This window comes from Brassica oleracea, chromosome C2 (genome assembly GCF_000695525.1).
Source record: "Brassica oleracea var. oleracea cultivar TO1000 chromosome C2, BOL, whole genome shotgun sequence".
In the NCBI taxonomy this organism is placed as follows: domain Eukaryota; kingdom Viridiplantae; phylum Streptophyta; class Magnoliopsida; order Brassicales; family Brassicaceae; genus Brassica; species Brassica oleracea.
Window position 1 is genome coordinate 15,680,711 of NC_027749.1, and position 17,446 is coordinate 15,698,156.

Consider the following 17,446-nt stretch of genomic DNA (forward strand, 5'->3'; position numbering starts at 1 on the left):
GTGGGATTCAAAGTTGCCTCAAGCAGAGTTTGGTCATAACCATGCTGTTAACCGGAGTACTCGCTTCATTCCGTTTCAGATCGTTTACAGTTTGGTTCCTCTTGCGCCCACTGATCTATCTACCTTACCCGACCGCCAGTGTCTTCATGGAGACGCAGAGACATTCATGGAACAGCTTGTGGAGACGCATGCTCAAACTAAAGCCAACTTCGAAACTGTGGTGTCAAAGTATAAAATTGCAGCTGATGCACATCGTCGACGGCTTGTCTTTAACGGAGGCGATCTTGTCTGGGTGGTTTTGACTCGCGACCGCATGCCAGCACATGCGTATGATAAACTCAAGGCAAAGAAGATCGGCCCGGCGGAAGTTCTTGAACGTATAAATGACAACGCCTATCGACTATGCCTTCCTTCGGATATCACTACTTCTGATGTTTTCAATGTCAAGTACCTGTCCCGATATTTTCCGCCGGACGTCCCTTAAGATTCGCAGACAAATCCTCTTCACCCCGGGGGACTTGATGCAACAGCATCCTAGTTGCTTCAACGATAAGTTTCCGTTTTAGTTATTTCTTTTTAACTTAGGGTTTGTGTTTTGCCTTTTCTATTTAGGTTAAGGATTTTAATGACGGTTTAAGAGTTCTATATAATGAACTCTCTTATGGATTTTGTAAGACACGCTTCTGATAAACTAGCTTTGTGTTTTATACCTTGAAAGAGATTTAATTCAATTCATCTTGTTCGAAAAGTCTTGAAAGAGATTCGATTAAATTCATCTTCTTCAAGAAGCAGGTCTCTAGAGTTATCGAACTGATATCTTGTTCATGCCCTCCATCAGAAAGTTTGTTTGATGCCAAGAAGCAAATTCGTTAATTTAAATAACAAAAAAAAAACTTTAGAAATTTTTTTTTTTTGGTAAAATGTTAAAATTTATACCATTTTCAATTTTTTAAAAGATTACAATGTTGCAAGCAATTTATTCCAACAAAAAAAGAAAGAAACACCAACAACCCAATACGAGCTGGAACCCCCTTGAGAGGGCCTAATATAAGAGAAGTAGAACTGGAGAAGATAGGCAGGAGTGGCAGATGTGGCTGGAAAGGACAAGAGCCGGTTGCGAACTAACCGGCAATGCTGTGCTTGAGACCTTCGGCTGAAGTAGATATACCCGTGAAGATCCTTGCATTTCTCTCCTTCCAAAGGAGATAGATGGATACTTGAAGATAATCTTGAGAATGGTTGCCGCTTGGGCGGATGTTTGTTGCTGGTTGCTAAGAATCCATGCAGCCGCAGAGTGCAAATCCATCGGAGGGAATGATCGGATTTGAGAAGCAAAGTAAAGCCAAACAGAGGAGGAGTAGGTACATTCGAAGAATAGATGGTGGTGAGTTTCAGTACCAGTAGAACAAAGAACACAAGCCTCTAAAAAACTTTAGAATTGTTAGAAAATGAATTAAATAAAAAAAAATACGCGTTATCGCGACAGAAAAATAGGAAAATTAAACGCGTGATTTGGTCATTGTTGGTCATCGATGTTGTCACCTAATCGAAGAAGAAAATTAGAAAAGAAAAGAAAACATATTTCAAAAAAAAACAACAACAGCCAAACCAATCAAAATCGTCCAATTTTCCCCAATCACTCTTCAGATTCCGAAAAGAAAAGAAGAAAGAAAGAAACCGGAGTTGAGTTGAGACTTGAAAGATGGTTACGCCGAACTGGGAACTGAGGGGTTGCTGTAACCGAAACCAGAACGCGTTCCTCATCACCATCGGAATCTTCACCGTCGTTATCCTTCTGGTCAGTTCCTTTTTTTTTCTTCTCCATCGTAAAGAATCTGAACCTTTTCTTCGATGCAACTGAAGAAGATCCGAATCATGCAATCTAGTTGTCCGATTATAATGTTTGTTGACTTGTAATAATTTGATTCAAAGTTTGTGCCTTTTTTTTTGTGTGCAGTTGTGGAGGACATTTCTTTTAACTCCGTTTAAACTGATCACTGTGTTTCTTCACGAAGCAAGTCATGCTGTTGCTTGCAAGCTTACTTGTGGAGATGTAAGCAAGCTGCCTCTCTCTCTCTCTCTCTTGACTAGTGATCCACTTTGAGAGCAATTATGTTTCAGCGTTCTATGACTGTTTAGCACGAATCATATTAATTGGTATCTTGATTCAGTCTGCAATCATGAAAAATTATATGCTTTAGGCCACTCAGACTAGTTTTAGGTTCCTTGAACTCAAACATTGTTTTATCCCTGCTTCATCAGATTTGTATATGATATCTAAATACTACCAGCTTTTTCATTAGTTTAAGAAGCTAAGACACACAGTTAGTCTACTACTTACACAAGTTCAGCTACTCAAGCCATAGATGTAGTAGGTCTACTGTAACTACCCTTGGACTGGATAAAACAGATTATATATAGCTCTTGCGAGAGCTGTTATTCAGGGCTGCGTTTATAAACATGTCCCTGCCGCCGACTGTTTAGGGAGGGTGTATATTTTCTTGTATGTAATTGAGATATTAATTTGCATAGTGCCATGTGTTTGAATACAACCATCTCCTTCTTGAACCAATAGGTAGAGGGGATGGAGGTGAATGCAAATGAAGGAGGTTCCACAACAACCCGTGGTGGCATTTATTGGCTCATCTTACCTGCTGGCTGTAATCCACAATCTATCTATCTATCTCCTCTATACAAATTAACAACAACAGAGTCCAACTTTTTGTTGATGGGTTAAAAGTATTTTAACTTTTTTTGTTTCTGTTGAATTGGCTTTGTAGATCTTGGCTCATCATTTTGGGGAATGGCTTTGATTCTTTCATCTACCAATCTGCTTACAGCTAGAATAGCTGCTGGTGGTCTGGGTCTTGCTTTATTCATCGTCCTCTTCATTGCCAAGAACGTAAGACGTCAACTCTTTTTCTCTCTTATCCAACAGTTTTTTTTTTTTTTTATCTCCTTTGAGACATTAACATCAAACAAATGAGATCCAAATTTTTCAATCTTGACAGTGGACGCTTCGTGGTCTTTGTATAGGTGTGTTATCTCATGATTCCTCTCATTACATCTTCTTGTTGGTCAAAAAACTTCTAACAGTAAATGAAAACGTTTCTCAGGTTTCATAGTTTTCCTCGCTATCATTTGGGTTCTACAAGAGTTAACTACTGTCAAAATACTCCGTTATGTCATTCTCTTTATTGGTAAGCTCTCTATTAAAGTTCCATCATTCAGTTTCATCTTTAAATTAAAAACCGGATTCACATTGCAGGTGTGATGAACAGCTTATTCTCAGTTTACGGTATGTGTTACTTTTTCTCTCATTTTATGAACAAGTATAAAAAAATTCTTATTTTCTTTTGGCTGCAATGGAAAATTAGATATCTATGATGATCTGATATCACGGAGAGTCCACTCAAGCGATGCTGAGAAGTTTGCAGAGATCTGTCCTTGCTGCACTGGTTGTGGCTGGGGTGTCATTTGGTTAGATTTTTTTAGTCCCAATTCATTACACAATAGTGAAACTGAAAGGCGTCTTCTTTTCTGACCATTTGGTTTTTGATATTCAGGGGAATGATATCATTTATGTTTCTTTGCGCGTCGCTGTATCTCGGGCTTGTGATCCTATCATAGAGAAAGGTGTTCTTTTGGTTTGGCTTTCTTGTTTTTGTTATGAACGTTGAATTCATATCCTTTTGGCTTTTGAATTCTGATTAATCTTTTGTGAACCTCTTGGTGTCTCTTCAGGTTCAGATTCTTCGTGGTGAAATGCAGAGATTCTTTTCTATCATCAGTGCGCAGTTAACAATAGTTTGATTCTTTAAGATCCCTTTGTGTGTGTTGGGATTTACATTTGATTGAAAGTTTATTTGAAAAGTTTGTATTCTTATTTTAGTTTGACGTATATTGAATACAACTCATTGATTGGTCTGTTGGATACATCGTTTAAAGAGGTACTTTGACTTCTGGTTAAGCTTCTCCATCTTGAAAATGTTTGAAGCTTAAAAAGGATAAATATATATATATATATAACTTTTTAGTTTAGAAGAAAAAAACCTTGAAAAAAAAATCTATCAAGCTTGGTGAAATCCATTTATAACCTTTTAAGCATCACCTTGTTCCATTACATACTGACTCAATGTGCTTATGCAAATGCAGTGTTAATAAAAGTTTGAATTCTTTTCATAATCTGGAGTATGCTGAATAGTACGTATCCTTTGTTTTGGTCTTTGTAATACAATGAAAGTCTATTGACTAATTTAGGTAAAGCTTTTCTTTCTAGAAAATATTCAAAGCTGGAATACGACCTCTTCCGAAAATGTATGTAATTTTAGTTTTCAAAAATATATAGTGAACTTCGTGAAAAAAACGGGGAAACGTCATAATAATCTCTTAACTTTCAAATTTAAAATTCACTATGCGTCATTTCAGTCATCAACTTTTAGCTACACACGAATAATCTTATACTTTCATTGAGCAAATCATTTTAAACCCGTTGAAAATCAACTATTAAATCTATTAGTGAATATTTAGCGGTTAACTTTCGACGAATCGACGAATCTAGAATAGCTTGGTAACGAAAATACGTTATTTGATTGGTTTCAGTTTCAAAGGTAAAGATTAAAACAGCTTACCTAAACTTTAGATTTATATGTTTTTAAAAATAATTTATCAAATATAAATTAAATGATTTTAATAATATAAAATATGACTACATATCATTAATTTTAAAGGTTATAGCTGATCAACTAAAAAAAATTCAACTTTAGATAAACAATAGAAAGCTACTGTGTATGTGTTTAGCTATTTTGAATTATAGCTTATATTGGTTAGTGTTTTAAAACACAAATTAAAAATCAATTTAGACATAACTTAAAAATGAATATGTAACTTAAAGCTATTGTAATTTTTTTGTAGAAAAAAATCATTACAAGGATTGTCTGAAAAACAATCACAAGCATGACTACGAGTTTGAGACAACTGTGAGTATTATATTTATGTCTGAATTTACTTTAACTTGCATACTTACTTATTTATATTATAATTTATATTATATTTGAGCATACTTTAAATTATTCTGAACTAATTGATATTATTACGTATTTATAAATATAACTGATTATTTTTTGATTGAACAGTTATAACTTTTTTTAGTTTGTTTAACCTTTTTAATATTTAAAATGAATTTAAGATGGAACCCCCACATAAGATAAAAAGCAATTTTGTTTCTCAAAATTATTGATATATAGTCGTATTGTATGTTAACAGTATCATATCTAATTTATATTTGGAGAATTTTCATATTTACCACTTTTTTGGTATCATTATTCCTGTTTACCACTATTAAAGAGACATTTTCAAAACTACATTTTTTATTAAGTGGTAAAAAACTCTTATATCATTGTTCTATATATATATATAAAAAATATTTAAATAAAAAATATAAAAAAAAGAAAAAAAAAGAAAAAAAATGAATTTCTTTGAATCTTTTGTGTTTTATGTTTTTGAATTATACATTTTCAAATCCGAACTTTTCTATAATTTTTGAACTATTTTTTTTAATTCTTTTTAAAAATCGAAAAACCCTAGTCCACCCCTCAACTATAAACCCTAAATCTAGATTAATTAACTCTATGGTTGTAAATGTCTTTTACCCTTCATTAAAGGTGAAGGTAAAAGTAGTTAATGTAAACATGAAAAATGATACTATGAATGTGGTATTTTTGACAATTACTCTTTATATTAGGTAAATTATTTTTAATCTAAAAATCATGTCAAAATGTAAATATCTATAATAAATAAATAATCTTAAAATAATCTTAACATCATATAATAACTTCTAAAAAGAAATATTATATTATTTATAAAAATATGGTAGGGACACAATATTTTATTACAATTTTACCATATATAAATGTTTCTAATTAGAAACATTGAAAATATATAAAGTACTTATAAAATAAATGAATATTTTTATTTTTATTTTTATTAACTTGTTTAGTGTGTAAGTTTATAACATACTTTATCTAAGATTTAAGTTATTTTGCTTATAATTTTTTTAATTATAGTAACTACCATGTATTTATTTTTTTATATTTAAATTTCTATAATTGAACTTTATGTCATAATTGAGTTAAGCAATGTCATAATTTATCCATGTCATCATTTTTAATAGGACACTAGATTTTGACCCGCGCTTAGAAAGCGTGAGTTTGTTTTTGAAATTAAATAAATTTTAAATAAATTTCCATATAAGATAGTGTATAGATTTGGATATATTTATCCAGAACGCCGAACCAAACCATACCAAAATGAAAAATACAAAATCAAAATTGAAATGAATTTCATAAATAACTGTGCATATCATATATCTTCAAAACCAAAAAAAAGTAAAACCAAACTGAGAATCAAATGGATATTTGAATTTTTAAAATACAAATTATATGCTTAAACTATTAATTATATTTAATTTCTAAATAACCAAATATCCTAAACATACTATTTATAAACCAAATTACCCGAATATTTTGTATTAAAATATTAAAAATTATCCGAAGTATCAGATATTTTTATCCGAACAACTTGAGTTACTCGAATTTTAAACTGAAAACTCAAAATATCCGATATTTTTATCTATAAATCGGTAATTACCGGAAAACCAAAATCGAACGGAACTGAATTAGACCCAATTGTTTTTGCATATTAACCGTACCCAACTTCACTACTGAACTAAACCAAAAACCAAATTAACTCAACTGAAACGAAATCAAACTTTGTAAATACCTGAATTGGTAGAACCAAAACACCAAAACCAAAAGGGTTTTAATTTCTAAATCGCATGTAACATATTTTAAAAAGGATTACATGGGACATACTTGTAGAACCTAAAATCTACACTAAGTATTTGATAGTGATCGTCGTTTGATCTAGGGAAGACAAATGATGTAGGCAACGATATCTTTAAAATACAACGATGTTAAACAGTTTCCAGTAGGTAAAAATAGACTTTATGGATGAATAAGATCGAATACAATGAGCTGAACTAGATCAAGTGATACAAATGAGATCCGTCAAAAAAGAATCTAAAATTGGGATGAGAACAAGGTCGATGTAAGTGTGTAGCTCTATCTAGGGTTTTCAACGTGTCCCTCTCCGTGTCTCTTCTCCCTTCATTATAGTAAGCCGACTTCGTGATCTTCGTAACTTCTCCGCGATCTCCGGGACTACTCCGCGATCTCCGGGACCTCGGAGTCTTTGTTTTCGAGCTCGATATGTTTGCTATGGGCTTCAGTTCCTTACGGCCCATATCTTTGATCGTAGCCCATTAATGTACTGACCGAAATTGGGTCCAATATTTGTCCCCCAGTCTCTTTTGATTTGATCGAAAAGAATAAAGAGGAGGTTAGTTATAAATTCGGGTTTTGTCGTTTGATAACCGATGCAATTTTTGTTTGATGGTTCTCAGAAAACCGTTGTTTGGCGCGTAAATTTCATTCTCTCTTTTCCTCTTTTTTTTAAAAACGCGTAACGGCTATATCAGCTGCCGCTAGGGCAAAACCTAGGTCATCATTATCTTTCTCGGGGATGATGATAGAGCCGTTAGGATGGTTATAAATACGTGAGGTTTTACGTTTCCACCTCAATTCCTTTTTGCATCTTTCGTTTTACTTATGCTCTTAAAATTTCCCGATCACCGAGCTTGAGATGTCTTCATCGTTCAGTTTCCCTTGTCCGACGACAGCAACCGATGATCTCGAGGATCTTTATAAGACGTACGGGGTTGATCGCGCCGTCGTTCTCGATTTGGCCGGTGCAACTGAGACTCCCGAAACTGTACGGGAAGGTTATTGAGGAGCCTATCTTTCTTTCTTTCACTCCTGTGGTCTTATCTTCCCAGTCCCGGAGCCGATACTTGAGATTCTGGCGGAGCTTGGGTTATCGCTTACTCAGATCCTCCCGAACTTTCTTAGGTATCTTATCGCCTTCTTGGTTAGGGCTAGGGAGGAAAGTCTTTCTTTTGGCCTTAGTGAGTTCTGGTAGCTCGTTCTGGTGAAGCAGAACCAGCAGAACCCTGGTACCTTCCTTGTGTCTCCGCGCCCAGGTCACCACGTCATCGAGGACATCCCCTATCGCGATGAGATGTGGCGCGAACAAATTTTCGTTTTCAAGATGGATCGAGCATCTATGGGTGAATTTGACTTCTCTCGGCTACCTCAGAGTTGGACCCAGAATATCGGTTAGTTTTCTTTTGTCTATGTGTCGATTTTTATCTTTGGGAAATAGGTGACTCAACTTTTCATTTTTCTTTGATCGATTCAGCTCCTTCCGGAAGCTCTTCGATGTAAGAAGGGATTCGTGATTGGATCGGGATTCTTCGGAGAGGTCGTTTGAACTGGTCTTCGTTCGACCAAACTCGGTTTCGAACCGTCTTTACTATGCCGGAGGGGATCAACAGGGCCCCTCTTGTTGGGGGTTCTGAGGATGAGGCCGAACACTCATAGGAAGTCATAGCGACTCCTTCTGTTCAGGCCCAGTGTTCGGATCGATTAACTAGACAGCTGGTGAGGAGGTCGTCATTCCGCACCTCCGGGTCTGCATCGAGGGGCCGAGCTTCTGGAAAATCTTCCTGGATTTTGATTCACGACTCCGACGATGAGAACGCTTTGGAAGAGAGACGATCTCCTGTCTCGTTGAGCACTGGCTCAGAGGACGATACCGTTGAGGCGACTCGCAAGCGAAACCGGTCGTCGAAGGGTGCCTTGCCCAGCCCATCTCATCCTAGGTTTGTTCCTGAGGGAGATGGTTCTTTGTTTGCAGCCCAAGGTGACCTAATTTCCCTCGCTGGTCGCATGAGGTCTGCAGGCTGCCGTCTTCCATCTCTTGCTTCCTTAGCCGAGAAGGAAGCTTACGCCAAGGTTGCGGTGGCGAGCTCTAAGGTTCGTTTCCCACCTTCTTTTCCTTGAAAATTTGCTTCGAGGTTCTTATTTGCTTATCATGACTTCTTCTCAGGTGATGTAAGCTTTCAATGAATACGTTGTGGTGATGGATATCACGTCGTGGCTTCTCGGAACGACAAGGAAATCGAGAGTATTGGTTCCGAGATCAAGAGCCTTTCGAAGGAGCTCGAAGCCATCAAGCGAGAAGGGAAGAAGGATGCCGAAGGCAAGAATCGCAGCGCTCGAGGTCGAGAGAGATCGGAACATTCGTCGTGCTTCTCGCGTTGCTCGTCGTGATATCACGACTCGGTATTGAAAAATCCTTGAATCCTTGAAGGATAACTGGACGAGCAAGAAAAAGGGAGTGTTTGCTGAGATTCAGCTGCACGAAGTGATCGCCAACATCGATCTTCTGAACGAGCTCAAGGATGGGGGTCTGACTCTGGACGCAGAGCTTGCTCGTTTAAAGGAGATGGAAGGAGATTGTGAGGATCACGTTGCTTCAGCTGCCGTGTCGGATTGGTCGATCTCCGAGCTCGATCTTCCTCAAGTCTCCGACGATTCAGTGGATCAAGTCGGGGGGTCGTCTGTCCCCGATGATTCCGCTTCTAGTTAAGTTTTTTTTCTTTTTTTTTGTTTAATATCTTTTTGTTTTCCGCGATCTTTGATCGTGATATCTTGGATATTCTGAATGGATAAGCATAATGTTTCGGGATATCTTCGTTTCCTTAGCCTTCGAGATTCTCTTTGTTTGGGTCGTTGAGATACGGCGAGACCTTGATCCTTATAAAGATTCACTTTGTTTTAGGATTTACCATAGTGTTTCGTTTAATTTCGGTTTTGCTTGTCAAAGGAACATGGCTTCAAGAAGATCAAACCCTCGCGACTCTGATAGGGTGCGAACTCGAACTGGTAATCCTAATGCGGAACGCATTCGATCCAGAGACGTGAGCGAAGCGCTCAGAAGTTCTTTGTGAGGAGACCCGACTTCTGCGGACTTCAGCCCAAGAGGCGAGGGTGAAAAATCTGTTGCTCGTGTTAAGTCGAGTAGCCCAACAGGTTCTGAGAGGCGTGACCGCCCCCCGAAGAAGGCGAAAACGAATGGTTCGGACCATCGTCTCGGTGTTTCGGGTGTAGCGGCTGTTGCTAAACAGTTTCATTGGCAGTTCTCACACTCCAAGGATTGCCCTATTACGGAAGACCCGGACAGTGTTGCTCACTTGGTGAGGCATTTCAAACCTGCTGGGTGTCCGTTTCCTTCTTGGCGAAATATGACGGAACACGAGGCTTATGTGAAGATGGTTGTGGCTCATGCTACAGTCATTCTTTTTGACACTCGATCCTTGTTGAATCTTTGGTTCATTTTATCTGTGCTGATTTGCTATGTTCCAGGTCATGGAGGCTAACAACGAGTTCGCAGCGACTTTGGAAAAGCGCCTGCAAGACGTCCCGCGCTCTGACGAGCTTTACGAGATAAAGAAGATCGTTCGAGAGCTAAAGCTTGGTCTGAAGATGACTCAAGATCGAGAGCGTGCCAATGCCGCTCAACTGGCCGCTGCTGAGAAATTGGGGAATCAGGTTGTTTCGCTCGAAGCTCGTCTGCGAGTTGTGTGTAACGAGAGGAAATCGGCTCTCGAACAAGTTTCCTTTTTGGAAGCGAAGGTTGAATCCCCTGCTAATAAGTTCTCTGATGACCTTCCTCGCACAACTTATGACGCTAAAAAGGCTCTGGCGGACAGCTACTTGGATGTGTTGGTATCTATGAAGGAGAAGTGGGAGAAGAAGAAGGCCGCAACTGATTGTGAAGCTCGTCTTAGGGAGGTCATGGCAAATATAGATCTCTTGAAGGAAATCATGAACAACAATCTTCTGGCTTCGGACGAGTTGTTGCGACTTTGAACGAAGGAGGTCAAGCTCGGGTCCGAGCTCGATGTGATGGCGGTTTCGGATTTCTCCGTTGGGAATCTCGATCTGCCTCACATTTTGGAGGAACTACCAGAAGATTTCTTTGCTAAGGTTCTTTCTACGGCGGACGATGTGACGATTTGACGATGTGACGATGTGACGAAGTGCTCGGGTGGTCAGTTCGAGGATGGTGAATTCGGCATCGGAGAGTAGCCTTAGGGATTTTCTGTTTCTGTTTTTCCTTTTTCCTTTTTGTTGCTTTATTTATTATTATTTAATAAAGAGGGGGTCATGAGTCCCGGTTTGTTTGCTGTTATTTTTATGTTTATGCGAGGCCGAACTTTTGGAGCCGTGAGTCGATTTGTTGTAGATACTTTTATCCATGGTTTTGTTGTAACAAAAGATTTTGTTTGCTAGTTTCGTCGCGCTCGTTGGCGGAGTTGGCCGCAACCGAAGACTTGATCAGGGTTTTGGTTTTTGGTCGACTGTCATAGTTTTGCGATTTGTAGATATAGGAAATCTGATATGCTCGAACTGCGATGTCAAAGAACTATATTTATTAATATGTCGGATTTTGTTTCGTTACAGATTTGTGAAAAGAAAGCAGTTTAATATTGTCGTGCCGTTGTTCCTTGGGTGTTGCGATATGCTCACTCCGAGTTTTGTAGTTGGAGGGTGACTGGACTCGTCTCGTGAGTTGCCTACGTACTCTCGTCGTCGAGGGATCGAGTCATAACGTAGATCGATTATTTTCCCTGAGACAGGGTCTGTTGTTCGGTGGTTCGTGTACATGGGTACGTTTGTTGTTGGTTTTGGCCGCTTGACTAGGGGTGTTGCTCGATGTCTTTGATGCTTGCGAGGTAGCATGTCCTTGAGTTCTTCTTACTTCCTCTGATAGTCTCGACTCCTTTTCTTTCGGGGTTTGAAATTTCATGCATTGGTGATATGTTGAGGGAACTGCCTTCATGCTATATAGCTAAGGCCTCCCAAGGATTGCGTTGAACGGGGCTGGACGGTCTATCACGATGAATTCTACGATTTTCCTAATTTCTCCAGCGGTTATCGCGAGTTCGATCGATCCGAGGGAGTATTTGGTTTCTCCTGCGAACCCGATGAGGGGAGTTCTTTCTTGCTTTAGGAGTGCTTTGGTGAACCTCATTCTTTTGAACGCGTCGTAGAAGAGGGCATCGGCCGAGCTTCCGGTGTCGATCATTACTTGGGATAGTTCACAACCCCTGACGCCGAGTCGTATCACGAGAGCATTGTCGTGTGGTTTATCAAGACCTGCGGTCTCATTTTCGTCGTAGGTAATTTCATAATCGGGACCTGATAGGGGCTCTCTCACTCGTACGTTGTTTTCGGCTCTCCGTTGGTACGCTTTGATTGAATTGACCGAATTGCAGAACTTGGAGCCTCCGTAAATGAAGTCGATTCGTTTTTTGTCTTTGTCGTGGGCCGGAAAATTCCATCTCTTAGTTAGTGCTGGTCGGTAGTGTCTCTGCCTCCCAGACAGATTGTGATTAAGGGTCTGCATTCTGTCTTTTTTCTGAATCTGTAGGGCAATCGGTTTTTCCAGTAGCTCGCGAATTTCGGTTATTTTGTTCATGCGCTTAAAGTTGGAGACTTTTCCGCAAGGCGACTTTATGTTTGGGTGGTACTGAGTGATACTGGGAGGAAGAGTAGCTTCATCAGGGTTTTCCAATGTGCAGATCGCCACCGTAATCTCGAAGCATATTTTCCATTCGGTCTGGCTCTTGATTTCATCGGTTGTGTTGTTGTTTGGCCCCCACAAAATCATGTCGACCCTTTTCTTCGGAGCTGGGGGTGGAGAGCTCGGTGATTCCTGCTCGGTCTCCCTGCCTCTTTTGTTTGTCGAGACTTTGGCCTTTCGGTTGGATTTTGGAGTCACTGGCTCTTCCTCTTCCTCTCCGGTTTCTTCAGTGGTTTTCTTTTCGTTCTGACTGCGAAGCGCGGTTCAACATTCTTCGGTCAAATGGCCTTTGCGGTCATGGAAAGCGCAATATTTGCTGAGTTAGTATGTCGAAGACTTTCGCGGTGAGTTGTTTATTGCATAGGAATGTTATTCTTTGGTCGCTGGCTCCTTAGGAGCAGTAGACTTTTTAGTCGCATTATTCTTGCTCGCGCTATACTGTTCTTTTAAGGCTGCGACCTCTTCTTCGTGGGTGGCGAAGTAAGAGACTCGGTGTACGGCGTCACCCAACTAGATAGGTGCTCGTACTGCTAGTTCTTCCCTGAATTTGGATGAGAACCAGACGCCATTCTTCAATGCTGCTAGGGTGACGACCTCTTTCGGATGCGAAATCTTGGCTATGATTTCTCGGAACTTGTTTATGTATGCTCTCAACGGCTCAAAAGGCGCTTGCTTGAGATTCCAAAGATCTGCCTCGGAAACTCTTGTCTCTATGAAGACTGAATATTGTTTGAGGAACGTAGATACCAACTGAGTGATATTGTCAATCGAGTTTTCCTCTAGTCCAGCGAACCATTCGAGGGCAGCCCCCTTGAGGTTCTCGGCGAAGAAGCAGCAATAACCGGCCTCTTTTTCGTCGTCTGTGAGGTGTGCTCTTGATATTGCTAGGCGGAGGGCTCGTACGTGGGCCTTCGGCTCCGAGTTTCCTGCGTATTCGGGGAATTTTAACTTCCCAACATGATGCAGGCTCACGCTGGCCATTTTGTTTGTAAACCAAGTTCTTCTTGTTTCCTCAATGACCCTGTCGATATCTGGGGTAGAGCTCGTTGCCATACGTACGATGGCATGTATCCTCTTTAGCTCGGCGTCGTTCCTCTCGATATAATTCTAGAACGCTCCGGTTTCACTCGGGATCCCTAGGCCTTCCCATTAGAGGTCGATATTGACGGGGGCATGAAGGTCATGCTTCCGAGCTTGTTCTGTTAGGTTATCGAATCCTGCCTGATGAAGGGTCCTCGTGGTGGATGGTGTTCCATTTTTGGGGATCGAATGGTTTGACGGCGGGGTCCGTGTTCTCAGTTCCCCCTGCCTTTTCGTTGATCCGTTCTTGAATTGGATCGGAGTACTTCGTGGACGTTGAAGCCCAGTGTCGATTTCATCCATTCCGCTATAGCTTAAGCTTCGGTGGGTCATGCCCCGCGGTTGGGGTCGTTGTGAGTTTTCTCTCGTGTAGCGTCCGAATCGAGCGCTTGGGATCTCCGGAGTGCCGAACAGACCGGCGTTTTGGGGGTTCGACGTCCCTCGTAACAGATCGAGGGGCTTTTGATTTCTTTCTCGAACGTTTGCAGCTCGATGCTCTGTGAGTTCCCTCTCAGGCTTGTCTAGTCGATTAGTGATGGTTTGATTGGCGATCCTTTGGTTACGAATTTCGTCGATTAGAGCCAAGAGCATTCCTCGAAGTTCGGTCATTTCTTCTCGAGTTTGTGCTAGAGGGGTCGGCGAAATTGGTCTGAATTGAGATCGGGTTAGGTCATCGTTTGATTGTTTGTCCCCGGGACGATTCCAGACTCGAGCTCCGACCCGTTCTGGGATCGATGTCTGATTGATCGGGAGAGATCGATCTTGACTTGAAGTCCCGATCGGAGGGATTCGTTGCATCTGGGTTGTTCCGGTCGTGTCATTGGCTCCCGTTAACCCAGCTGGTGTCGCTTTGGTACCGAGTTGGATCCGATGGGATCGATGTTGTTGACTCTTGAGGGTGTGGTTCCGACGGTTTGGTTGGGATCCATAATCACGCTTAGGAAACTTAGATCGGTTTCTTAGCAAAGATGTTTTTCGTTTATCGTCCCCACAGTCGGCGCCAAAATGTAGAACCTAAAATCTACACTAAGTATTTGATAGTGATCGGGGTTTGATTTAGGGAAGACAAATGATGTAGGCAACGGTATCTTTAGAATACAACGATGTTAAACAGTTTCCAGTAGGTAAAAATGGACTTTATTGACGAATAAGATCGAATACAATGAGCTGAGCTGAACTAGATCGAGTGATACAAATGAGATCCGTCAAGAAAGAATCTAAAATTGGGATGAGAACAAGGTCGATGTAAGTGTGTAGCTCTCTCTAGGGGTTTTCAACGTGTCCCTCTTCATGTCTCTTCTCCTTTCTCTATAGTAAGTCGACTTCGTGAACTCCGTAACTGCTCCGCGATCACCGGAACTGCTCTGCGATCTCCGGACCTCGGAGTCATCATTTTCGAGCTCGATATGTTTGCTATGGGCTTCAGTTCCTTAAGGCCCATATCTTTGATCGCTGCCCATTAATGTACTGACCGAAATTGGATCCAACAATACTCATTTAAATACCTTGCAATGCTGGAAAATAGGCCTGCGACTTCGGTTTTCCAAAACCGAACCGAACCGAACCGTCAGTTTTTGGTTAACCGAAGTTTTTAAAAACAATTCCGAAATAAACCGAATGAAATTTCGCTTCGGTTCGGTTCGGTTATCTGTTTATTTCGGTTTTCAATTTTATTTCTGAAAATAACCAAATTTTTAAATTTTTGGTTAATTTTGGTATAATTTTTCCAAAATATTCGGATATTTTTGGTTAAATTTGGTTATTTCGGTTAAATTCGGTTATTTTCGGGTTATTCGGTTATTTTCGGTTCGGGTTTTCGGTTATTTTTGGTTATTTTGGGTTTTAAAATTTTTTTTTTAAAAATCAAAAACCGAGCCGAACCGAACCGAAAACCGAATTAATTTTCAAAACCATACCGAATTGAACCGAATTAAAAATCGAACCGAACCGAAAACCGAAAAAAACTGGTTCGGCCCATTCGGTTCGGACAAAAATCCCAGGCCTACTGGAAAATGTTAGTGAGGGTGTTACGGGAAGTTAAAAACAATATATTGTTCATAGATTTTGTTAACAAAGAATTAAGAAGCTCCCTTAGTCTAGTGATTTGATTAAGGGTTCATTAATTCTTCTACATCCAGAGGTTTTGGGTTCAAACCCCAGAAAACGCAAATCATGCATATGATGGAGAAAAAAGATTACAAGAGGTCTTCGGCATGGTACTTGGCGTATCATCGAATATGGATCTCATAGGGCGGCACGGAGTGATGCAGTCAGACGTGTATTTCTTCTGGTGGTAGAATTGTCGGCTGTAGAATCGTCTATGTAATATTTCTCAGCGTTGTAATAGCATAATTAATCAGACGTTAAAAAAAAAAAATTAAGAAGAATTTAATATGAGTAAGAAAAGGAAAGGAATATCTTTGAGAGAATAGGTCTATTACGTTGTAATATATTCGATTGCATTCCCACTTTTAAATTAAGAATGAAAACATATGCGATGGTTGTAGTCGTTAACTAACAAAAGGAGTAAAAATTGGGTAAATATATGGTATAATGTTATTGAGTAACATATTGTTACAGATATATAAAGTAAGACCAAAATAAAAGTTAAGTCTAATAAAAGGGTCCTGTTGTAAATTAATGGGAGAAAGAGATTGTCTATTTCTCATAATTATGGATCCCTTTATATATATAGGGAATTAGAATAGACCGTCATAGATAAATGGAAAGTATACAAATCCTAAAGTGATTAGGAAAAGGAAATCCTAAGCGTACAAGGAAAATGAAACTGTCGAAGTAGAAAGGAAATATGCCTATTTGGTTATGGCATTCACAAATCAGTTCATAATACTCCCCCTTGAATGTTATAACCATAAGAGCTCGTAATACGCTTTGGATGTTGCCTCATTAAAACTTTTCCAGGAAAACCCAGTGGGACAAAACCATGGATAAAGAAAAAGAGTACAACACGTATTACTCCCCCTGATTTGAACCTCGCTGAAAGGCTGATGTTGGAAGTAACTTGATGAATTGATCTTCTGAACTGTCACTTGAATGAACATGAAGTACTTGGACCCCTCTCGTCTTCTAGAACTCGTTGGTGAAGAAAACTTGGGTAGAATATGTTACGTAGCCGTTGATCATCCTATACTCTAATCGAATGGACCTTGACAACACGCGCCTACGGCTTGCCCCATGATAGTTGGTCTTTCTTTACCATCGACCACAATCTGATCGTACATATTGATTTATGGACCTCCAACCCTGCGGCCAAAAATACTCACAAATTTCTTGGCTAATGTTGCTGCGATGGTTTGTTTCATAACTTGTCTGAGATCTGATAGATAACCTGTATCAACAAAACCAATTAACCATTTTTTGGGATGGTTAGTATAAAATAAATAAAAATATATGTCTAATCCCGTCTCAGTGCCTTTAGGTCAGATATGAGCTAAGTTTAGATAGTAAATACACGACAAAACATGTATCTGGCCTAGTGTAGCTTGCCAGATACATCAAAACTCCTACGACACTGAGATATGACATTTCGGGACCAAGAACTTCTTCATCCTCTCTCATTGGACCATGCACACGAATTTGTTCTTTATCATATCTTTTGAGTACCTTTTCTGTATATGCCATTTGATGCACAAGGATTTTATTATTAGTGTACTCAAACTGTAAACCCAAACATAATTTCGTTTTGCCTAGGTTTTTCATCTCAAATCTTTCTTAAGATATTCAGCTGTTTGGGACATGTATCCAGAGGTTCAGATTATCAACATACACTGATATTTTCGAATTTCTTTATGCAATG

The 17,446-nt window shown here is 39.6% G+C and overlaps 1 protein-coding gene across 1 annotated transcript; it reads left to right on the forward strand.

Annotated features, from left to right (window-relative positions):
- The first annotated feature begins 1,542 nt into the window (after positions 1-1,542).
- Positions 1,543-3,970, forward strand: LOC106324930. The gene is made up of 10 exons (XM_013762935.1): positions 1,543-1,798; positions 1,958-2,053; positions 2,576-2,660; positions 2,781-2,902; positions 3,012-3,036; positions 3,117-3,200; positions 3,269-3,298; positions 3,378-3,480; positions 3,567-3,636; positions 3,745-3,970. The coding sequence occupies exons 1-9, from the start codon at positions 1,703-1,705 to the stop codon at positions 3,628-3,630; spliced, it is 705 nt and encodes a 234-aa protein (XP_013618389.1). The 5' UTR covers positions 1,543-1,702; the 3' UTR covers positions 3,631-3,636; positions 3,745-3,970.
- Positions 3,971-17,446: the final 13,476 nt, after the last annotated feature.

What these genes read in the sequence shown, in the direction of transcription:
- LOC106324930 (XM_013762935.1), top strand. Translation starts at nt 1,703, where the DNA reads ATGGTTACGCCGAACTGGGAACTGAGGGGTTGCTGTAACCGAAACCAG. An exon ending in TCACCGTCGTTATCCTTCTG is followed by an intron (nt 1,799 to 1,957) that starts GTCAGTTCCTTT and finishes TTTTGTGTGCAG; the next exon opens with TTGTGGAGGACATTTCTTTT. An exon ending in GCTTCGTGGTCTTTGTATAG is followed by an intron (nt 3,037 to 3,116) that starts GTGTGTTATCTC and finishes AACGTTTCTCAG; the next exon opens with GTTTCATAGTTTTCCTCGCT.